The 24,987-nt window shown below is 42.5% G+C and overlaps 1 protein-coding gene across 4 annotated transcripts in view; it reads left to right on the forward strand.

Annotated features, from left to right (window-relative positions):
• The window catches only part of Kalrn (kalirin RhoGEF kinase), a 581,802-nt gene that overhangs the window by 362,415 nt on the left and 194,400 nt on the right, over positions 1-24,987 (forward strand). For all 4 annotated transcript variants that reach the window (XM_063225109.1, XM_023562599.2, XM_063225110.1 and 1 more), the window contains exons 28-33: positions 1,507-1,599; positions 5,823-5,934; positions 7,448-7,638; positions 8,065-8,166; positions 9,366-9,508; positions 12,554-12,656. In XM_063225109.1, the coding sequence (XP_063081179.1) occupies positions 1,507-1,599; positions 5,823-5,934; positions 7,448-7,638; positions 8,065-8,166; positions 9,366-9,508; positions 12,554-12,656 (744 nt within the window). The remainder of the gene's footprint in view (positions 1-1,506; positions 1,600-5,822; positions 5,935-7,447; positions 7,639-8,064; positions 8,167-9,365; positions 9,509-12,553; positions 12,657-24,987) is intronic.

Below are 24,987 nucleotides of genomic sequence, written 5' to 3' on the forward strand. Positions count from 1 at the left end.
TTTTCAAGGTTGCTCTATGTTGTCCCATGCATTACTACTTCATTTCTTTTTGTGGCCAAATAATATTCTGCTGTATGCATATACCATGTTATATTTTTCCATTCATCTGTTCACAGATTTGAGTTTTCCCTGCATAAACATATGAGTAAATTTTCATTTCTCTTGGAAGTGGAATTTTACTTGGGAGTGAAATTACAAAATTACATTGGCCTTTTATAGTACCTCCTAACTTGTCTGTCCCTGTATCCCTAATCTCTACCTCCTATAATTGTGATTCCTGAAAAATGCCACCCACTATATGTTTATTCTCTTTAAGATCCATAGCCTTTTGCCATTGGAAAAAGCACCATCAAATTCTCTTTTTGACTCAGCTCCATCAGTGACTCAACATACCTTGCTTGTCTGACCATATTTTGTTTTGTCTTATGTTACTTCTAATGCGTAGGTGCAGATCCTCTGTACCATTCAAGCATGGTCCTTGTTTTCATGGTTATTTTTCACAGTGCTAATTTCAACCTGTTTTATGTTGGATGGTCTTCCTTTAGAGAGTGCCATTCTTCCAGCTCTCTACCTAACCACCCCCTAACTGCTGACTGCAGCCAAGGCTCTGTCTCTACGCACCTCCCTGACCACCCATCCAATAATCTCAGCTCTCACTGTCAATCTCTGTTGTGCTCTATTTGTGACTAAAACCTGTGATGGGCACCCACATATGCCCCGCTGTGATCTCCATAACCGTGAGACTTCATGGAGTAGAAGCTCTCATAGAGGTGGAAGAGAGTGAAGTAAAAGGCAAGATTAGAGGCACCAACAGCAGCTGGCAGCCAGGGCCTTGGCCTTAGCGTGAATGTTGATGGTGGTAGACATCAAAGTGGAGAAGAAAGATTTGTTTCCAGGGATAAGACAAGGGAAACAACCACAGACTACGCCATGGTTCCCGCTCAAGGGCCCTGAGGGGTGGAGGTGGAGAGGTGCCGCTGCTGAAAGTGGAAAATGTGTAAGGAGTAGAGCGATGATTCCGAGTTAGGATGAGTTAGATTAAAGAGCAGAGATTAGAAAAGGGTGTGTCTTACTATGTTTAAGACTGAGGGCAGATACAATCTCAGGAGTCATCAAAACAAGGCAGAGTCACATCCTCGGTCTTTGTTCTCATTGTCCTTGTATAATCCCTCCTTTATTTCCCCATCTTGTGTCATTTCCCTTCACTTGATTGCTTCATCCCTCTTTTCCCCTTCTGCTTATCATTGCTTACCTCCTTGCTCTGTTTCCATTTTCACCTCTCTCCATTTCTCCTTAATTTCTCCTTCTGTCTCATAAACCCACTTCTTTCCTGCAAGCTCCTCCCATTTTGCCAGCTTTCCTGTTTTCTCTTGTTTCTCTCTCTGTCCATTTCTTCCTATCCAAGAACACTTCCTTATAATTATCTCCCTTTTCCCCTCTCCTTCGCTTTCCCGACCCTTGCATTCCTCCTCCGTGTCTCACTGTTCCTTATTCTCATCCCTGTAGGAGATCCAGCAGCGGCATGGTCTGGCCAACTCCATCTCTTCCTATCTAATTAAGCCTGTACAGAGGATCACCAAGTACCAACTGCTCCTGAAGGTACCTCCTTTCCCTTTCACACCCTCCTGTCACAACTGACCAGGCTACAGGAGTGTCTCAGCTTTGTCCCACAACTTGGGGAAGCTTCAGTCTTGCTTTACCAAAAACAAAGGTGAAGCTGCAGAGGTGAGCCCGCACTGGCACTCCTGACACCAGATTGCATTTCCCTTCCCAAAGATTCCAGATGCTGGTTTTGGGGGAGAAAACAAGGAATGTGATTGAGAATAAGTTGTGACTACTTTTCACCACCACCCACCCTTCCACGACTTTTAGTGCTGCCTCCTCAAGCACTGACTGGCTCTGAGAAGCTTTTTCAGCGCTGTTTCCTGGGCACATCACTTCTGTAGCCCTGCTCGTCACAGAGTCAAGAGTTAGGATCTTCAGGGTGGTACACGCTTATCTGGGTATCAGAGGCCAGGGTGACACCCACTATCACCATCATTCCTGAGTTTACCAAGATCATGGGGTTACTGCGGAAAAATAGTCAAAGTGTACATAAAGAAACCCAATGGCATTTGGTGTTTGGAGGGTCCCATGTGTTAGGGACTTTTCTGGAAGTGCCCAATAGATATGGATTTCTTTTTGTAAAAAAAAAATTTGCAGTCAAATAAACAAATTATGTAAAACACCAAGCAATTTGGCTTGAGCCTTCTCATATAAGGATACACTGATACTCTGAAAATATATCATTTCTGAAGAAACCCAGAGAAATTGACATATAAGCAGCAGTTAACATAAGTCTCTGTTAATTCCTCAAGTATAAGGATGAAGTTTTTCCTCCCTTCGAATTTTTCTGGTTGTTTCTGTAATGCAAAGAGTACATGAATTAAAAGAGATGTGTTAAAAGAAGTGTAATTTCAAATAAAATCTGATGAAATTCAGCTCATGTTGAGCGATGCCTATAGAATCTTACACATTCTAGGTTCACTTAACATGAAAACCAATCTGGTTTCTAATCTAGGGCTCTGGTCACACTGGGGAGTCCCCACCTTCCCAAAGAACCCTGAGGTCTCTCTAGCTTAGTAATTTTGAGTCTAAGATGAAAGCATAGAGTGAAGGCATGGGGTGCCTGTGCCCTGGTCATTTCTTCTGTCCTGTGGCTCAGGGTGGGGCCACACACCATGCTGTTCCTTCAGCCACCTCCCCTACCAACCTTCTTCCTGTCTTTAGGAGGGACTGTGGGCCTCTGCTTACCCCAAGCCTGCAAAATGACTTAGAGAATCCGAGCTGGGCTTCATGTGCGCAGCCTTTACTGATGACCTGGTATGAGAAGTGACACTGCAGAACATGCCCGCTGTTTTATCAAAACTGCTTTTGCATCTTTAGTTTTTGTAGTTTCCATAGAAAGACTGAGATAGTCTAATAAGATTATGAGGTGGGAAGCATCTCTGTTCTAAGAAGTCTGTGTGCTTTTGCCCTTATAAGCACAGAGACTTTATTTAGGCTCTGTGTTACCCGTGATTGCTGGGTACTTACCTTGCATTTCCCTCAGCCCAGATTTCTGTGAATACCACCTTCTTCCCTATCATGCTTCATGCTTGACCTTCTAAGTTATCTTTCTTGTGCTGATATTCTTTAGTATTTATTTTTGTGGCTTCATGTAACTCAAAACCTTTGCCCAAATTGGTGTTCTGAATTTAAAAAGAAAAGAATTGACTCTTCATCTATACTGCTAGTGTCTTTAATCAGTAAGATGCATTTCCAAGAGAAATACAGCTTTTTGCTCTTGCCTTTAATCTCATAAGGCTAAAGTTCCCCAGGATGAATTATGCGACATGCACAGGAGAGGGACATGGAGGACAGAACTGCCAGCCCATCGCCTGTGTGGCTTTAGGAGCATGGAGGGTGGGCTCTGGGCCTTTGTTCTGGAATTGTTTCCTATGAGAGGGACTTTGCAGGTAACTGAAAAAATGATCAAATAAAGTAGTAGAGATTTTATTGTTGGGAGGTTATAAAATTTTTGGGAAAAAAGAAGATAATTTAGGCTTTTTAAAAATGTGCTGGTGGCAGAGAGCCTGCTGAGTAAAAGAAAAATAGTTAAACTGAGCTTTTAGCATAAATAAATAAAATGTGATTTATTTTCTCCTTAAAGTCAGCTTTACTCCAAATAAATTGATATTTAATTAACTATGTCTTCTGGGGCTCATCACATTAGGTACTGCCTGAGTGCAGAAACTGTATGTCAGTAAGAGCGCTCAATATTTTTCCTGTAAATCTGCTGCAGCTGTCCTCTTGGAGTCTGAATTAACTGTAGAGGCTTCTAGTTATCATAAACCATCACAAGCATACGAGGAAATTTATCGGGCCTGCTGAGAGATTGTTAGACTTGTTAAATTGCTTTGGCTGATTAAACTAATTGGTGTTTTCTGTGGAAGATGGAAATATATTTCTTATTTCTCTCCCGTGTTTTTTGATGATATATGAAAACAATGTTGGGAGTTTTAAAATTAGAAGAGGGCTAGAGAACCTCAGGTTGGAAGAAATAAGTATGACTTTCTGAACAGTGAAACATTATACTAGCTGGAGCCAACATCAGGGCTGAGGATTCTGCAGTTCTGAACATGTGCTCCTGGACATGGAAAGCTCCCCTGTTCATGTGGGAATAGATCCAAGATAACACAGAGGACTAAGTTTCCATATCACAGTGTCACTCACCAAATATTTTGCCAAATATAATGCTTTACCAATAAAATGAAAGATAAAAATAATCCCAGGGCAGAGATGAGTCAGGAAAAGTGGGGGACCACCAGTGAACCTCCAAGTCCCTACTTCTAGTATCGCAATGTGCTCTGGGCCAGATTAAGGTCTCCAAATGATGTATGGCACATTGTGTATCATTTCCCCAAAAAAGTACAGCATCCTGTTATTTTCCAAAGAGAAAGCTATTTTGGTCATGCAATGTAGTTGCTTTTTACTTGGACACAGTAATGGCTTAGCTTATAAGCTACCTTTGGGAAATCTGTGTCCATAAAACTACAAATTCTGAGTTTGTTTACAATAAGAACAAACCAGATGGATAGATTTTGATTTTAAAAAAAACAAAAGAAACATTCCACAGGTAAGCATTCTGCTCCTAGCAAGTTACATTGGTGTATTTGCCAGGAGGCCTGTCACTAATTCATTTGCCAGATTTCATTTGAAGAGCTTCTTTTTTTCCTAGAAGTGTGCATCTACCCAACCACCCATTTCCTGCTCTCTCAAGTAGAAAATATAAATTGCAGATTCATGTTGTGTCAGTGTTTCTTTTCCAATACCAAAATGAGAAAAATGGTAATCCTCATACAAAAATTGAAAAGCCACCATTCCTCTAGGTTGAGCAAAAACTATTCCAAATGGTCATATTATTCTTAAGATACAGCAAGATACTGTGTGTCTTTTATGGGGATGGCGGTAACCGAGAGATCAATGAAGGAGTGAAAAGGAGAGGATGTGCTCACCGGCAGTGGGAACCGGCCTGCTCTAGGCATTGTGGTGTGCCGATGACCCTGGCGAGAGGGCTGGTGTGGTGGAGAGAGGACTGGGCTTGGATGCGGGAGACCTGATGGCCTCCTTAGAGCTGCACAACCAGAAGGACATTACTCATCCCTCTTCATCACAGAATTTCTATTCTGGCAATGAAAAAGCTAATCTAGAATCTCATCTACTGGCCCTCAGATAGGAAATTCTGACATAATCTAAAAATCTTTTATAACTCTGAAATGTTATAAGCCTATAATATCACCAGTCTCTGGTTATTCCCAGTAGGATAGGAATTAGCCTCCATTGTATCGAAGTGGCATTAGTAATAGGTTTGAGGAGACAAGTGCTCTGTGTCATTTAGCACACCCTTTTGTCTTCTGTTAATTCCCTTGATTCTTACTCATTTTCTTATGATTGTGCAGTACTGTGTGCACTTTTATCATGTGCTTCACCCGGGTGCATTTCCTTCCCTCCAAAAGCAATTCAGTGATCAAGAATGTCCTACTTGCTAATTTAAAGTACGAGCCATTTGGAAGTTGGGTTGAACTGACTTTATCAGGACTAGCTAGGACTGCAGGAGCTCAGACTGGAAGAAGAACAGTAGTTGAATTCTTTGGTGTTAAGTCCCCACCCCACTTTCCTTGTAACTCAGAGAGAAGTGTTACAGAGACTGACAGTGGTATATAACTTCCTTGATGGGTTAGAGGCAGTGGGAGGGTTGGAAAGAGGAAATGTCCTAATTGTGTTTGGGCTTTTTTCCCCAGGAACTTTTAACTTGCTGTGAAGAAGGGAAAGGGGAGCTCAAGGATGGCTTGGAGGTGATGCTCAGTGTCCCCAAGAAAGCCAATGATGCCATGCATGTCAGCATGCTGGAAGGTACCTGTCTTCCCATCCCTTCTAACAATGCCTCCTCCATTCATTAGACCCAGGAGCTTGTGTCATGGGAGAGAAGGGCTTTAGAGTCAAGCAAGAGACAAGGCCAGAGGAGAGAAGAAAGGGCAAACTGTTAGGTAGGTCCTTGGTAGACCTGTGAGGGTCATTCCACAGACTAATTAGACTAGTTCCATCCTCCAGGTAGAACCAGGCCTAAGCCATTTAACGTGGATGGATTCATAGATACGTTGATGTCAATGAATCTGTCAAGGCCAAGCCATCATCCTTACTGTAAATATGCTTGACTCCTGGCCTACAGCAGTCCTGCTGATCTGTGTAACATTGCTTTCGCACTCAGAATAAGAAACTTTAATTTCATACCCACACATCAGTGTCTTCAGCATTATGCCCTTCTTTATTTTAATTTAAATAAAATATACACAAATATACATACCATACATTTACTGTAGTATTCACTTTTATCAGAGAGTTTAGCAGGATATTGTACATTTAAATCTTGTGCAAGCAGCTCTTTAGCCTTCCTGACAGGAAAGCCCAGCCATACAATACAGGTGGGTTGTCAGTCACCTGGAACCAATGCCTTGGGAATCCTTAGAGAGCAAGACTTCAACAAAGTGGTTTTAATCCTGCAAAACAGACTGGCAGTGGAATTTGATAGATGATTTAAGACTTATTATTCCAGTCCGAGCTGGCAACCAGGTCTAAAAGAAATGAGGATAGTCCATTCCTCTTCCAGCACCATTCCCCTTCATCTTAGCACCACCACTCCTAGACCTGGTGTGGTTCACTAGTTCCTGGACCACCATCACCGCAATTTTTCAAGCAAGAATCTGGACCAACTTCTCCAGATTCAGTACTAATCATCTGAGTGTGTGTTGTCACACTGTCTCCACCCATTTCTTTTTTGTGTGCACCTGTTTCCCCAATCTTGGGGTACACATTCCTCCAACCTATCCCTGACTCTGCTTTGGAGCCAGCAGTTGCATATAAGGTCTGTAGACAAGCAAGGGCTCCTGGGAGTTGCTCAGGAGTGCAAATCAATGAACTCACCCTGAACTTTCTTAGGGAGGTGAGGGAAGGGAGGAGTACATTTCCACATGCTTTCTGGGTGATTTTAGTGTACACTAAAGCTTCAAGATTTTCTAAATACTTCAAATGGTGTCAATATAAAGCGATAAAAGTTTATGTACCACATTTCAGGAACGACCAAAGGGAAGAATCCTAGGCATGGACATAAGAAAAAGGCGCTGACAAGTAAAGGAGCCAAGGAGAGAGTCCATCAAGCCGTGTTTGTCGTCAGCCCCAGTCAGAACTCCCAAGTCAGGAAGAGTTGGAAAGATGAGGGAGATATGGAGCTCTTAGGGAGGTCGGGAGTGGGAGGAGGAGAGTTCACATGGCATCTACTAATAAGAGACTGTCTCCAAGGGGAGTGGAACACTGTCTCCCGAGTACGGTGGCAGAGAAACTCCACAGGATGGGCATGGGTGTTTTTCAGGGTTCGATGAGAACTTGGACGTACAGGGGGAGCTGATTCTCCAGGATGCCTTCCAAGTGTGGGACCCAAAATCACTGATCCGGAAGGGACGGGAGCGGCACTTGTTCCTCTTTGAAATCTCTTTGGTTTTTAGCAAGGAGATCAAAGACTCTTCAGGACACACGAAATATGTTTACAAGAACAAGCTACTGGTAGGTGGGCTGGATGGGGCAGGACAAGACTCCCTGCTTTTCTAGATCGTGTAGACAGGAAGGGATCTGGACACCCAGCTCCTCTCTTCCCCAGCCTCCACACCAAAGTCCTCCTGGAAAAAGGCTTCCATTTGGACAGGTCCCACCCTCACCACCCACTTCCTCATCGTAGAGTTCACAGTTCTTCTTTCCAATTGCTTTGAGTGCCTCCCTCTTCACTGTCCCGCCCCGGCACCTGCTAATCAGGCACGAGCCTGTAGGTCCTTCATCTGGGTAGATGAACGAAGTTTCTAGTCTGTTGAAGTTTGATTGACAGAGCCCCTCCCTCGGTCCTCTCCTCTTTGTTGCCTTTCCCTTCCTCCCCAGCCCTAAGTTTCCCCACTGCCCTCCCCTTCCCCGCCTCTCACAGGCATTTCCTGTCTACAGACCTCAGAACTGGGTGTGACCGAGCACGTAGAGGGTGACCCCTGCAAATTTGCCTTGTGGTCTGGCCGTACCCCTTCCTCAGACAATAAAACAGTGCTCAAAGTAAGTACTGCTCTCCGCTGGGTGTGGGACCCGGATTGGGAGAGTGGGGAGTTGGAGGGAGGTGGGTATGTGGCACCTAAAAGCTGAGGCCTGGAGACCACTGAGCCACTGGGCTTCTCTTGAAAAATGGCAGTATCACATGGATATTGAGAAGTAAATTTCACCATGATGGTAGACTAAGAATCTCAAAGACAAAGGTTTCCCTCAGGCCCATAGAAGGAAGAAGCCAAAGGGCAGGGGGAGAGGTTACTGACATCCTCAACAAAGCCACTCAAGTACATCTGTCCTTATGTCCCCTTCCAGTGGCCAGAACAATTGGCTTTTGAAAAAATGCACCTTGATTTGTCTCACATTCATTCTACATATTTTCCTAAACACCTTCCGAATGTAAGGTATTCTACCTGGTGTCTTGAGTGAGCCACTGTGTATTAAGATATGGATCTTGTTCTCTGAGAACTTGTGTTCTAAGCTGTAGTAAATCACACTAGCATGGGGCTCAGTCACCTCAGCCCTGCAGTATGCACTATGCAGTATGCAGGCCTTGAGCTTCTGCTGCAGGTAAAGGCAACCTGACTGAACAGTGCTGGTACAGAGGAAGCTCCCTCCCACTGGTGCCTGGAAAGTGCCACCGAACAGACAACTCTCTTGCAAAGCTATTGCCAGTCCTAGGGTAGAACCACTTGGAAAAGAATCCATTAAACAAATGAGATGTTCCTGGAATGATGACAGGGCCTCCAGGGAACAGGTTTAGCAGACTAAAAACCCTTGATTGACTTCTAGGTAGTGCAAGTCTCTGTGGCTGTGGTAGGTATTGGACATGCTGGCACATATCCATGCTGACTGATGAACAGACTGCTTTTAAATGACGCCCTAAGATGTAGCAACTCCAGTGTTAATCCTAGGCCAACAGAGGCCTCTAGGTACTGCTCCAACCCAAGGGCAGACATCAGGATTGGTCGGTACATTATGGGTTGTGAAATATTTTGGAAACTCTCTTTCCAAGTCTTAAAGCCATAGCTTCATTCTAAGAGTTAGGGAAGCAGGTCCCTGAGATTGAAAAGTCACAAATATAAAGTGACAAGTAAACTCCAAACGTGGTATCCTTGAAAATAATAGCTAAGGCCAACAGAGGTTGGGGAACTATTTCGACAGAGCAACAAGAGTTGGGGTTCTCAGTCTTTCTTCCTGTGGTACTCCAGGCTTCCAACATTGAAACCAAGCAGGAGTGGATCAAGAACATTCGAGAAGTGATTCAAGAAAGGATTATCCACCTGAAAGGAGCTTTAAAGGAGCCAATTCATCTCCCCAAAACACCAGCCAAACAGAGGAACAATAGTAAGAGGTAACGGCTTCTCTCGCCCCAGTACTGTCTTCCTCATATGTTTCTGGGAGTGGGAGTGGGATGATCCTTTGCTTCCGAGGAGTCTGTGTGTTGTATATCTCTAGAAAGGCCCACAGATTCCACCTGTGGCAAATTATCTTATCTTTAAGCATCTGACCTGTCAGCTAAGTGTGACAGGGTTTCATTAGCACCTCCTATGTGATAAACACTCTACCAGTCATGTTTTATGCATGGAATAATTAGACAAGAGCAGTACCATTTGTAGGGATGGTAAATGCTGGAAGAATTCAAAGGGGTCTTTAGGCGGCTCTGGAAAGTCAGGGGAAGGCCTCTGGGAGGGCCGAGCCGTGGGCAGAAAGCTCTGTAGGTTGGTCGGACAGTAGGGATGCACTGTAAGGGAGGGGACAGCACGATGAGGAGTTCACAGCCACTCTCTCAATCACCACAGAGCCACTCCTTCATTCTCCTACATAAGCAATGTCATCAGGCAGCAGAGGACTTATTTCTTGAATCTCTGCTGACCCTTCTGAATCTGTTTCCTCTAAACCAGTGGATGACTTCTTACAAAAATCTTCCCCAAGTCTACACATGACATCAACACTTCCAATGATTCTATTAAAGGGCACCTCAAAGGAAAATATATGAAAATAATACATTTTTTAAAAATACAGCATAAATAGAATTCTGAGAGTGGTGGTCATTGGTGGTACCAGGTTCTCTGTCCTACTCCAATTCACAAATGGATTAAGTCCAGTAAGTTTAGTTGACCTTTTGACCCTTCAGGATAAAAAGGATGAAGAGCCACTGCAAAGCTACAAAGTGGGAACATTATTCTGAGGAAGATGGCAACCAAAAGAAGGGTATGAATAAGGCAAAGTTGCCTTCACGAGGCAGAAGCATCAAGCCCCGAGTCTGAATGGTCAGGATAAGGCAGTGCTGCGAGGACCAATTATGACTACATGGGAAGAAGGGGGTCATTTTGATTTCGTGTTCCTGTGCTGGGTCTACCTCATGGGTAGACTTAATTTAACACTGGAACAGACTATGCTATAGGTTGCCTCTCCTTTAACAAAGAAGACAAAGGAAACCATGATAAGGAATGGATTGTTCAGGACCATAGTGAGAGAGGAAACTCAGATGAAGTTGGCTGAGGTTACTCTGTGAAATAATCTCCCCTGTCCAGCTTAGCAGATTCAGAGTGTTTCTTAAACATGGGAAATGCATGTCTCAGAAATGCCCTCCACGTTCCAATAGAGGAGAGAGAGATCTCACAGACTACAGAGAGTGCCAGGCAATCTGTACTTCCATTATCTTGGCTCCCCAAATGTGGGGACAGAGCTTCTGGAGGAGTGGCTTGGCTTGAGGCATGCCACCCACACTCCTGGATGGGCCCAAAAACCTTCCAGAATTGGCTTCATCTGGACTGGACCAGAAGGGCCTCAGATGGACCAGAACAGCAGAAAGTACAGCCAGCTCTCAATATCTCCAGTGTGGGGGCAGCAGCCCAGATAATCCAAAACAACGGATGATCTAAAAGTCTTTTTATTTTGTGTTGCAAAATACATCACGTTATTTCTTTTTACAGCAGATTTCCCTTCCTACGAATGTGTGGCTTATGTTATTAAAATAAGTTGGCATTTCCCAAGTCCACAAATGGTGGGGAGGGAGCAGTCACTTAGAAATGTTCTACATGAGAGAAGTTACTTTTTCTGACGGTGTACATCAGATGATGATGATGAAACTATTTTTTCTGTGTATGTACATATGCACACTTGTGGCTGTCTACATGCACACACATGTCCACACAAACACCAGCTTATAAATGTGCAGATGGTGCAAGGCGGATTCATTATCTGTAGCGTCTTGCTCATGGCATAAGATTCTCTGGCACTGAGTTCTCCTATCTCCAAATACCATTACTTTTCCACAAGAAGCATCAGCTGTGTGACTTTCATAAAACTGCTCATAGGAGGATCTGTGGTTTCCTCTGCTAATCTCAATCCCAGCCCTCATTTCCCAAGTTTCCCCAACCCTGACCATTCAACAGTTCACAGTCATCCAGTCTTTCTGGGACATAGATTTCTACAGCCCTATTGAAAGAACTGCATGATGTCTGACCCTAAGAAGAAAGTACACTGGGAAGGATGTCTTACAAGGCACTGGGATCACAGCTGATGCAGAAGCTGCTGTAGAATCTGCGACTGTTCTCCAATCTTTGAAAAAAACACCCGGGCTTTTTGTGCCAATAAGCAATCATCACAAATGTGCATGAGACTAATGAGAACCACCAAAAGGAAGACAGTGCATGCTTCCTCTGTACCCAGGAGCGGAGGATCCAGAATAATGAACTTCCCAGAAAGAGTCTCTCACAGAGAAAATTTCCTACCCTGTTTTCCTAAGCAGAAGAAACCAAAATCCAAAAGACCCTTAGACTCAATGGCACATGCCTGTAGTCTCAGCCACGGGGCAGGCTGAGGAGAGAGAATCACTTGAGTCCAGGAATTTAAGGCCAGTTTGGACAACAGAGCATGACCCCAAGTCAAAAAAAAAAAAAAGAAAGAAAGAAAAAGAAAAACATCTTATCTGTTCTGTTTTCTTTACAGGCCAACAATAAGCTAACCTCTAACGTAACTATTGCCTGCAGAAAACTACTTGAGTACCCTGAGCTCCGGGGTTATTGGAAATTACCCTGTCAGCTAGATAGATGGCTGAGTTCTAAGTGGAATATGCATCTTTGTATTATACATGCTAGAACCATGCCTAGCTCTTTCTAATTGTCCTCTCTGCAGTATGGGCTGGAGGCATTCTGGGAAAGGAGTTACTCTGCATTCAGGTATTAACAGTGATTATGTGTTCGCCAAGTTCAACAGGTGATACCCTTTGAAATCACGTAGGGCTGCTCTCTCTAGCAGGTCAGTTTTACACAAATCCCTGCTAGAAATGCTGGGCTGCGGCTGTGCCAGCCTGGCTGGAAATCCTTGTGAGCTCTAAACCCACAGTGGTTCCCCCCACCCCCACCCCTGTTTTTTTCTCTTCTTTCTGCAGGGATGGAGTAGAGGATATTGACAGCCAGGGGGATGGGAGCAGCCAGCCAGACACCATCTCCATTGCCTCTAGGACCTCTCAGAACACAGTGGACAGTGACAAGGTAGGACAGAGTCCCAACCTTCCTTCCCGAGGCTTTTTATTGATGTACCCACCCCTGGAATTTCCCTCATAATTCTTCCCAGTCTGGAGCCAGCACACAGGAATTAGTTGGCTTTTTGTGCTTGCAAAGGGGAAGAGCAAGACTGGACTCGTGTTGGGCAAATCACACAGAAGCAGAAGGGAGCACAGTGAGGGGGCAGAGGGTCTGTCTGTTCTCCCTCTCAAACGTCCCACCTGAGCTGCTTGCGTTGCTCTGCCCTCTGGGAGAATGGACCTCAGAGCGGGTGAGATTGGGGTAGTTTCTTGAGACCCTAGTGGCTGTGACTGGTTTGTTTTATCATAATTTAAGTGGGGTTCATCTCACAGTTAGACCAAGATCAGTGTTTAAGGAAGTGGCCACAGAGATACTGCTTGGTGGGGTTCTCTTATCCCAAGGAACTCTACTGAATAAATGATGCCATCCTTTGGCCAGGTTACTGTGGCCCAGGTCCTGAGAGATTGGAGGATAGGAAGTGGTATATGAAGAATATAATTGTCGTATAAGAAAATCTGTTCACTTGCTCTCCTGTATCTTAGAGTAAACGAGCAAAGGTTAGTAAAGGAACTGATACAAAGATCAGCTGTGAGGGGAATGGGAGACCTCCCTCATAATTCACAGCAGGAGGAAGAAGGCTCCATGTTCCTACTTAAATTTGCACATTTCCGATCCAAAGAGTATGAGGCGACCTTTTTCTGCTCTGTAATGACTTTATTCATGGAGTTACAGCTTTCCAAAGACTCTGTGGCCCTCATATATTTAGATCCAGTGTTTTAGCCTTCTGCTTCAGCCTTGAGCAACAACAGGCTATATGTCTTTCTTTGTTTAAATTTTCTAGATTGTGGATATTTTTTAAGATCCTCTACATTCATTAGAATTTTTCCTATTTTTTTTTCTTACTATGAGAAAAAGTCTCTGAGACCATAGCAAAAGGATGATGCCCTTACCTACTGAGATTCTGGCACCTACTCATGTAACCATGCTTTATTACTAGTATTCAAGGAGATTCAAGTCATTCTACAGCTGCCTTCAAGTTGAAGCCATTTTTAACTATCAGAGTGGATGGAAAATTAGTTTTTTTCCCATTTACAAAAACATGCAGAGAAAACTGTATCTGTACTTTATGGTTTCCTCTGCTCTGTTGTCTAATAATATAATTAGGATACCCAAGAATGAAAATGTTTATTTTTGAACACTCAGTGGGTTATGGTAAGCCAAGCACAAAGTTGCTCATGTTCTGACATAGGCTGTTAAGCTTCATAGTCCTGAGGAATCCTCACTTTCAGCTGTTAATCCATCTTCCAACGGATATGTAGACCCCTCTGATAGGGCCATTTCTTCTAAGAAGACCTGGGCTTCGCTATTCGTGTTCTTTCTGGCAAGGTCAATTAGGCTGGATTGGAAAACAAGCTTCTGACTTTAGGCATTTCGTTAGTAATTATGGTTCCTGGTGCTTCTGCTTTTCCTGTGAGTAAGGAAACTGAGGCTCAGAGAATCACCAAGAAAGTGCTAGTGGTTAACAGAAAAACAGGAGCTAGCACCAAGACCCTGACTCAGTCATGTCTTCCTGTCCCTGCAGAAGTTGAAACATTGAACCCTCAAAATTAAAAATAAACTCAGTCCAGCTGGCCAGTCTTTCTGCACATTATTCAGAAATGTCAGCCATGTATTTGTGTGAAAGCATTGTGTGCTGCTGTCTGTGCTGAATCCCATAGAGAAATGTAGACCGTTGTTGATTGTAAATTGCTCTCTGTGACTTTTTGTTTCCTGTATGTCTCTATAGTCCATGCCATTAGTCCCTGTAGGACAGCAGTTGTGTCTGTCTGTTTCACTGCTGTGTTCCTGGCATTCAGCATGCATAGGTGCTCAGGAAACACTTGTGAAATGAATGAATGCAAGGTACCTAGAGTCAGCTTCCAGGGAAGTTCAGGATTAAGAGGTGATCAAAGCCCACGGAACATATAAATACCCTATTTTAAAACATCCTAAAGAAGTTTAGAAGTTTCCTTACCTCCACCAGAAAGCTTTAGTAAGCTAGAGGACATGGCCCATTGGGAACATTAATTCCCAGCTACCTTCTTTAGCTGGGAGACATGGGCAGAGAAGATGGGAAGATAATGAGAAACTCTGTGTTCCAAATACAAAACCTGGAAAATCACTGAGAAATAGAGAGCCTGTCAGTGACTACGTAGTGTAGTTTAAAATATACTCACTCTAACACAGAGCAGTATTCATAGTCTAGCTATGTGCTCCCCTTTGTCAGCAAATCCTTCATTGGTGTGTTGAATTCGTAGGTGTTATAAAGAGGGTCCAATTCCTCTCTACCTCTACTCGAAGGTCAGGGAACCCCAGTTTCCAAGTGAGCAGGTGAGCTGACTCAGGAGGAAGGAAAGATAAAGTGGACTGCTTTGGGTAAACTGGCCTGTTCTCAGCAGAAAGGTAAATTAGGGGACTTGTAGAGAGGCAACAGAGCAGAGACACCACACAGAAATCAGGATCATTTGAACAATGGATTTTTTAAAAGTACTTTAGTCTTCTTCTGATGTAGAGGAATAACTGGTAGATGAGGATAGCATAAGCATTAAAGACCCACTAGGGCACTGCAGTGCCATAGTGTACCTCTCCTGTGCTCTCTATGCTATCTGGGTGTGAGGGAAGGAGTTTGGTTGTACCAGGGTTCGAATCCCGGCTCTGAAACACTCTCTGTCACATTGGCTATGTTATCACAATTTAGATCCTGTCTGTAAAACCAAAGTCACAATACCATCTCATGGAGTCATTGGGAATATTAAGAGTACTTTTACTTGGTAGCTGGTAGATTAGGTAAAGGCCAATTTTTACCCCTATGAGAAAGGAAATCGACTTAGGTCTTATGAATAAGAGTGTACAACTTTTCAGTAGACCAAGAAGATCTTTGCAAGTTCTTGAGCAGAGTTCTGACCTCTGACTGCATCATTACTAATTATCTGCAGCTTCTCCGTGTTAGAACTAATGTGATATTACTTTAGTTTACTTGTCTATAGACTGAGCAGCTTTTCTCCCCTGTTCATCTGATACCCCAGAGTCTCAGGCTTAAATATTTATTGTTAACATTAGCTCGTGGGATGTTTTACTATTAATATATTAGAATTCACTATTAACAGACATTCATTTACTGTTCCAAATGTTCCTACCATGCTTGGCTACTAGTAACCTCTAAATCTTTAGCTATTTAGAGACAAAATACTTGTCATGCCTCTTTTTTTTTCGTATTTTTTTCTGTTTAGGAAGAAGTCCTCAATTTCTCCCACTGTTCCTTATATTAATATGTTTTTAAATCCTCTATCTCCTGGTCGCTTTCCCCTGGATTTCTGCCAGTTTGTAGTTTTTATATAAAATGGGGCCTCTAGAATGGTATGTGGTCTGTACATGTGATCTAGCTAATATGAATACAGCTTCTCGATCTAGAGCTATGCTCAGAATTCTAAGATGACACATCATGTTTAGTACATCTGTCCATTGTTGGCTCACAAAATCTCCATGCTTTTGTAATGACTTAGTAGGTGATTTAGTAACCCAAGTGTGAGACAACTTTGTGTCTATTAACATTTCTCTCATCGGGCTGGGGATTTGGCTCAGAGGCATAAGAACCTACCTTGCAAGCAGGCGGTCGTGAGTTCAATCCCTGGTACTGACTTAAAAAAAAAAAAGATTGCTCTCATCTAGTCCCATCCCAATGATCTAGAATGATTTTTGAATGTAAATTATTTGATCCTATATATTAGGTCTATCTCCCAACATTATTGAATAAATGCAACCTTCTGTGGGTTTGTTCATATTCTTTTAAGCAAGATAAAAGACAGAAGATCAACGTGCAAATCTCTTCTCATTTCCCACCCAGGCAAATAATTTAGTTTGACACTTGAAAACTTCCTGACTCTTCATTGAGGTCTTGGGAGAAGGAAAATCTACCACTTTGCTCTCTAGCAGAGAAGCTGGGACTGTTGCCTGAAATCCTGCCTTGATGCCAAAGCAGACTACCACTAATAATTCTATGTTAAGCCCTGACAAAGCCAAGTTGGTATCCTTAGCAAGTAATAGCATGAATAGCTTTCCCAGAGTTGCTTTTGTTGACCCTGAAGTAGGTCTGTGTCACTAAGTTCTCCTATAGACCTGTCCTAATCAACAGTTGTTTCTTGAAGGCAAAAGGTTATGCCAACTTTACTCCAGAGTGATCTAAACCTTTCCCTGGTCCGCCCAGAAATGTATTGTGCTACTCTGAATAGGAAAACTGTAGTCTTTGTGTATATGTGTATTATCAAATAATGGGGCTTTGCAACCACATCAAAGGTATCTAGAATTATAACTCTAATCAAGCAAGGCTGAATAATGGGGTGGCAACAAAGGAGAATCTTGTTATTTGACATGATGGATGTCTGCCAAAGAATTCCCAACTAATGGTATAAAAGCAATCACCTGCACCATGATATGATGAACCTGGTACATGTATTTAGGAGATGCAGGCTAGAAAGCATTCTGTAAATATTCAATTAATTAAACATTTTAAAGCCATCCTAGTGGGAATGCTCCCCACTGAAAGCTCACCGTGAATTTCTAGGCAGGCCCAGCCTAGTTTGAAAGAGGGAAATTGGAGTGAAATTGAGTTGCAGGCGTTGTTCTCCACAGAAATTGTAGGGGAAAGAACACTGCAGAAACCTCCCATGGCTGATGTGTGATCTGAATGTAGAGCTTCGGTAATGAGCAAACGTGGCCTGAAATAGATAGTGGCTGATAATGCTGATGTGCTTAAGGGGACAGGGAAATTCCTGGAGAAACTGGACACTTGAGGAACTAATCCAGTGCCTTTTAAGATCAGAAATGTCAAAGCTGTGTAGTTGGTGATGATCAAAATTTTGCTTTGCTGACTGGGAAAGAAGCCAGAGATGGTACAGACCCAATGAAGGAGAAAGTGGAATCCCACAGCACCGGTGCAGCCTGATCCTATCACAAGAGGTGAGGAAGCCTGCTGAGAAGGAACGTCCCCAAAATCCTTACCTGGTTTATCAGAAGCCAGCAGTCCTCATACCTGCACACTGGAGACACATAGCAGGATACTGTGTACAAGGTGGAAGTCAGGGAGAGGGCCCTGTCCCTGTGCTGGTGCGTGACCAAGGATGAAGCTCCTGTATTGGTGCAATGGTGAGGGTGTAGCCCTGTACTGTGCATGAGTGAGAACCCATCCCCAGCCCCTACCATGTGGCCTCTGCACTGGCATCTGCCCACCCTCATCAGGTACTGTGCAGAGTTCTGTGGCAGGTGCTGTTCTTGCTAGGGTTACAGCAGTTGGTGAGATAAGGCCCATCCAGCTTACATTCTTATAGGTGGGAAAGGGAAACATCCAGAAAACAAGTGATGGCAGCACTAAGCAATTGCTAGTTGCATTGGAGATTTTTCTTAAACCCTGCTTAGGATAGACTACTGATGAGAAATGGAATCACTTCATTGAAATGAAATCATCAATAGAAAACACAGCCCAGTGAATAGGAATCAGAGAGAACTACTCAAAGGAAGCATTGTGCATCTGATTCCCTAAAAGTGGAATCTGCCTTCAGGATCTCCAAATCCAGGACATACAGGAAAGTGCCGGGGGTTGGGGGGAGGGGCGGGGTCCAGTGAGGAAGGAACAACAAATCTGCATGTGGTTTCAGCAGGGTCCAGCCTTGGGTCCAGCCTTGTTCAGTCCCTCCCTAAGCCCTAGCGCAGGAATACCACCGCCTGACCAGGCTCAAGGCAGGAGACCTGGCCTTCTGTGTCAGCTGTGAGCAACCACCAGGCACAAGAGCTGGCTGCAGCTGCCCTGGCAGGAAAGGGGAGCTTCTTGGGATGTAAAACATCTACTTCAGGGATGTAGTAGACAGGTGCTGGGTTTTGACATCAAGGATTCAGCCTGACTAGATGCACGTCCTTTACTAGTGGTCACTTCACACCTTTGTCTCCTCATCTGTGCAGTGAAGGCAGGGATCCCTCCTTCAAGAGAAGGACCAGCTAAGGCCTCAACTGAAACAGTGCCTGGAGTGCAGGAGGCCTGGGTAAGTCTGTGATGACCTCTGGGCACTGCTGTTCAAGAACATAGGCAGCAAACCGCCTGGAGCTTTGAGGGGCCACAGCTTACTGTGCTTTGCCACTGAAGAGAACTATGGAATTCAAATATTAGCTCATACTAATACTAATATTTTTTGCATGACAAACTCTTAACCACTGAGATGGGTGCGCGCCCCCCCACCCAGTTTGTGTCTCCAGTATGTTATCATCACATGTCCATGGCAGTTGTGCTCCCTGGACAATTTTTACATCTGTTGGCAAACAACTCTTAAAAACAAAGGAGACTTCTGAGAAATTCTGGGTCCAAAGGTACTTAAGGCACTTGCACTACTCTGCCTTTTGACACAATGGGTGTTGGTCTTATAAATATTCCTGGGTAGAGCAAGATTATGCTGCCACCCGCTCAATGACAAACACTTCCCAGCCCTTAAGTAAATACCTGGAAAAGAACAAATAGTTGCTCTTCCTGTTATCAGGGAGTGTGTGGATATATATGAAGTTCAACTTTATGAGCTTGATGCTCACTTTCACCCCATACCTGATTCTATATTAGATTATATGAGATTCTGAAGACATCTCAACCAGGAAATATTTTGATTTTTCTCAGTATCAACATAGTTCAAAGTAAGAAAAATGCCATTTCTACTTGAAGATTTTAAACCCAAAATATAGTTTGAGGTGTTCATTTTATTTTTTTTTTCAAAAATAGAAGTCCTGGATTAGGCTTGAAAGTAATGTTTTCCAAGAACGGTTCTGTGTTTCTCTTACCTGCAGTGGGCAGAGGGCTGGAGGAAAGGTGGCAGCATAGGGCCGAATTGCTCGGGGTCCTCAGGACACCTGAAGCCCTTCTCTATGGCTGCTCTGTCACCTCGCAGAAGTTCAGCTCCATCTCTCCTCAGTGACCCAGCATAAATATAGCTGCTTTTCAGAATTCATCAATACAGTATGAGGATTTAAGACCACAAGTTTCCTTCTAAATGAAAGATTCCTCACTTCCAGCACCTTCACACCACCAAAAGGTATGAAATACAACCTTGAGTCCCAGGACAAAACCTGTCCTAAGAACATCATTTCACATAGCATTCTCATTTATATTCCGTAGTTTGAAAACGTTCCCTGAGGAACTCATCATTAAAATTGCCAGCTATCTCACAAAGCAAGTAAATCTATTAAAATTCAGCAGTCAGTGGTTACAGAAAATCTCAGACGTGGTCTTCTGGTGCTCTGGACACTTGCGCATACACAAAATGCCTTTATGTCAGATGGCAGCACAGCACAGATATCTGCTCTGCCAGTAGGGAAACTGAAAAGGGCCACTAGCCAGTACTAGATCGGTGTGTGAAAGCCACAAGAGTGGTCAGAGGTCACATTTGATTCAGGGTAAGTCTGAACTTAGAAATCATAGAATCTGAGGGAAAGAGAGAAGCCCAGAAATCATCTAGCATTTCTTTATCCTATTTAAAACGAATAAATGACTTGTGCAGAGGTGCAAATCCAGTAAATGGAAAACTTAAAACTCAAACCCAAGTTAGTCTCCTGCCTGTTGAGTCAGATTTTAAAAAACAATACTTTTGTAGTAACCTTGAGAGTCCAGCTTATTGATCCTTGCAGCAAAAAGCAAACACTGTTATTATCCCTTTCTCCAAATATCCCTGCATGTCCCATGCTGCCCCACAGTGCCCCAAATCCATAGCACCCCAAGGTCAATTAGAACATGACTCTGCAGCCCAGGCCGTGTTTCTGGGGCTGGCGGGTGGCAAGTATCAATGCGTACCACAGACTCCTTGATTCCAAGTACCTGTGACTCACGTTGTGGCCCTGAGGTGGGGAGTGAATCTGCCCCAAACAGTCTTCAAGCTTCCCAGGCAGATTCTTGCTGGGCTCTGAGAGCTTGGAGTGCTGGGATTACAGTGAGGCCAATCCTACTCTGGAACTGCCTGGGAGGAGCGAGTTTCCGGAACCAGCTCAGCCCTGCTGCAGCCCTCGTGTACTGAAATTCTATTTTATTGTTAAAGTTCTGGTAAAGAGAAAGCAAAGCTGAGAGCAGCCAAGATGTTAAAGCGGAGTAGCTGGCGACAGCCCAGGGCAAACAGGACCCGAGTGAGTACACTTCTGGCCCTACGTGTTGTGCTGGGGACGAAGGGAGATGTTGAATAGCAAGAGGAGAAAGCTGGAAGGCTGCGAGTGGAAAGGGACTGGTCTTAGGCTTTATTTACTGCAGTGTACCGTGTAGACCTCTTGACATACCACCCTTTTCTCTTTTGGTGTCAGTTAGAAAAGTGATTTCTGTACAAAACAAAATGACTGAATCCACTTTAGTCAAAACTAACAGGGGAAGCAGACTGTAGGGGCCTTAAACTTGAGTTTTACAAAACTTCAAAATGTTTAGTTTCTTTTCGTTCTCTTTTTTATTTTTCTTTCCTCATGTTCTACTTGGTTCTATTTGAAATTGCTAATTGCAGACAGATTTTCAGGAGAGCTGTTCCTTCCTTGCATGGCCCTGCTGGTGCTGGCCATGATGGTCCCATAAAAGCGCTAATCTTACATTGACTCTGCCCCTTGCTGGCATCTGTTCAGAAATTTGTGTTGTTCTAAAGAAAAACGGCTCTGTCTTTACTACTCCTGGGTCCTGTCTCCTGTTAGCTGGTGTCCTGTCAGGTGCAGGAGCAGAGCTTTAAAAGTTTCACTTTTTGTTCCTAACATGCGGAAAACAGGTTGGCTTACTGAGCAGCATTAAAATTCCTTCTCTTTTCCTCAAGATTTTGGTGTGTGCTATCTTTTCACCATGTTCATTAATTCATCAGCTGTATTTATTTATTGAGCTCTACTCTGTGCTGTGCACTGTTCTAGAGGATGTGGCCACTGACAAAACAAGCCAAGAAGCAAATAAGTACCTTATTTGCCTGTTTAGAACTTTCTCTGTGTGCTATTAGACCTGATGATCAATTTTGAGATATTGGGAGTGTTTTTTAATTAATAAATAAGTTGATAAACAGAAAGCAAAAGTTTTCTCAAAGCAACAGAAAAAAAATCTGATGGAGTTTGTAAAGGAGTATAGTTTGGTAAAGGGAGGCGCTTTCCATCATAGAACCGGGAATCTGTAATGTGAAGTCTAAACCCTTTCCCCTCTGCAGCCTTCACTCCCTTCCCCTTGCCATCCTTAGTCAGAACAGCCCCATTTCATGCCTTAGTCCACACAGGTTGTCAAGAAAGATCTTTTATTGCATCTATGAAAAAATTATTGAAAATTCTCAAGGAGAAAGATGTTTGGGTATATCACCTAACATTTAAATTGAAGACCAGCCTCCAACAGAGGACCTTAAAGTCCAGACCACTACATTGTTGCATTATTTCTAGAGCAAACTACTGGGAACTACCACTAACACATGACCTAGCAGAAAAATCTTTCAGTGGAAAAAAACTGACTCAGTAAGAGGGAGAATAGAATACTATTTCAAGTATGGTGGTTCACCAAATCATTATTTTGCTCAGCAGAATGAAATCATGTGTCCACTGTTAACTAGATTCTATGGAATTTACCCATAGTCTTTATTTTCCATTCCAAGCATCTATCTTTGATAATAGGGCATGTATGTGTATGTCTCGTGTATTTGTGAATTAAGACGGTTATTCTGAGCACTGTCTTTATGCCCTTTATGCTTTAGTATCTAGAGTTCAGAGAAGTGGCAGGGATGACCGAGTCAGATGAGCTACATGATTTCCACACAGTATGCTACATTTTATTTCGGGAGGAGAGATGCTCACTTCACAAGACGAATTTAGCCTGAGAACCAGGGAAGGCTCTTACACCAGAACTGAAACTCTTGGCTTTGAAATTACCTTCCTTTCTGTTTTCCTCCTTTGTATCAGTTTTGGTCCCCAGATAATTATCTAATCATGGATAATTTGTAAAAGAGCAGTACCACTGAGGAATGTGTTTCAAACAAAGTATTATATTCTGATGTAGAATTAGACTTTAAAAAAAATAAACTGTTAGCGCTATGAACAGAAACTATTCAGAAGTTCTCTTAACATCTTTACAAAAACTTTCTTACTTCTCAGTGTTTGTCTAATTAAAATGATTTTCCTTAATCATATACAATCAAGATTTTTTAAGTGAGTTTTTAAAGTAGTAATACACACAATTTAAAATTTAGATATTCTAGAGACTTTTTTTTAAAAATATAAAAGCTGACAATTATTCTTTAAAAATTTTTTAAACATGTAGTAGCATTATATTTTTTCCATGTGATAGATCTTCATAATCATTTCACAGCAGGACATAAAGCTGCTTTCCTCCTTTTGATGGCCATAGTGTATTACATACAGGATTATAATTTATTTGACTGTCTTCCTTTGATGGGTAGATGAGATGTTTCTAGTCTGCTGCCATTACTAAGAAGGCTCTATCAATATCTTTGTATAGTTTTTCATTCTTGTGAGTATATTAATAGTATAACAAGATAACTTCTTAGATATTCTACATCAAAGGGAATATGCACTTTTAAACTTTGACAGATATTTCAACTCTGTATAGCTATTGTACCAATCTACACCCTACAATAGTGTGAGAACATTCCCAAACTTGCAAAGTAATGGATCACAAATATATTTTCATTTTTGATTTTTTATTATTGCTGTGTTGTTTTGTTTTGAGACAGGATCTTACTCGATAGTCCAGGCTGGCCTTGAAATTATGACAGTTCTCATGCCTCACACTCCCAAGTGCTGGGATTCTAGACATACCTGACTTTAATATAGAAATTTTTATTTAACTACAATCACACCATAGCTATTTGTTTTGTTTTGTGCCTTATTTCTGTCATTCAACATTGTTTTTTTATGGGTTTCATCTGTACCGATGTAGAGAGCTGTTCACTTATTTTCAATAATATATAATATTCCATTGTATGAATATACAAAAGTTAATTTATCCATTCCATGAATCTGTGCATATAATGTTTGAGGTTATTATGAACAGTGTTGTTGTGAATGTGTGTGTGTGTGTGTGTGTGTGTGTGTGTGTGTGCAAATGTAGTTCAGTTTCTCCAGGGTGCGACATTAGGAACAGCATAACTGGATATTTATATGTATATTCATCTTGTGCTTTCCTAGATGATGTCAACTATATTGCAAAGCACTGGTACCAAATTTATACTCTGCCAATACGTATGTGTAAGATTTTGCTACTCTACTCGTCATCAATACTTGATATGTTAGACTGAAATTTTGGCAGACCTAGTGGGTATGTAGTAATGGCTGCTTCTGGCTTTAATTTGCATTTCTCTGATTACTAATGGAGTTGGATGCCTTTTCATATACTTATTAGGCCTTTGGATTTTTCTCTTTAATAATGTCCCTGTCCAGACCTTTTCCTCACCTATCTAGTAAGTTGTTTGGAATTTTCCTTGTAATTCATTGCCAGGAGTTCATATATTCTGAGTATTAGCACTTTATCATTTATACATGTCCCTTGTGGGTAGTCTTCTAGAGATTGAACCCAGGACCTCACACATGCTAATCAAATTCTCTATTACAGAACTACATTGCCAACCCTTTTTACTTTATTTTGAGGTAGGATCTTACTAGGTTGCCAGGCGAGGCTCAAGTTTACAATCTTCCTGTAGCCTCCTGAGTAGCTAGTATTACAGCAAGGGCCTGTGGCTAGTCACTTCCTTCTTTGTTTGGCACACTAATAAACAGGTAACTTGTTTCTTGAAGGCAGTAAATTGGTGAGTTAAAGACTTGTATGATGTCGCATATGAGGCTTTTTTTTCCATTTAGTATTTTAAAAATAGTTCATCATTTATCTTTCCACAGAACCATATCAGAACATGAAGGCTTAGTACAGGATGCAAGTTTCCCTGTATTAATAAAGAATAAGAAATAACTGACTTCTAAAAAAACTGTGTTTACCTATTATGTTTCACTACACATTGTGTGACATGTAGTAGGAATAAATATGCTAGAAAAAGCTGATTAATACATTGAGTTTGTCTCTTAGCTGTCTGACCAACAGATCTAAGACCTAGGGAAGAAGTATTTGCATAGTGAAAGTAAAAACCTATGCCTGCTACAGGCTCTAAAATCTTAATGTTATGTGTGAACCTTGCAATCCTGACCCTCTGGTTCTTCAACAGACAAGAGAATGTGAGAAGGAGAAAGTTGTTCTGAGTAGACACACTTTCTGTCCCAAGGGCTGAGCTGCAAGAGA

This window comes from Cavia porcellus, unplaced genomic scaffold (assembly GCF_034190915.1).
Source record: "Cavia porcellus strain 051 isolate PalLab524CR breed Dunkin Hartley unplaced genomic scaffold, mCavPor4.1 scaffold_15, whole genome shotgun sequence".
Lineage (NCBI taxonomy): Eukaryota > Metazoa > Chordata > Mammalia > Rodentia > Caviidae > Cavia > Cavia porcellus.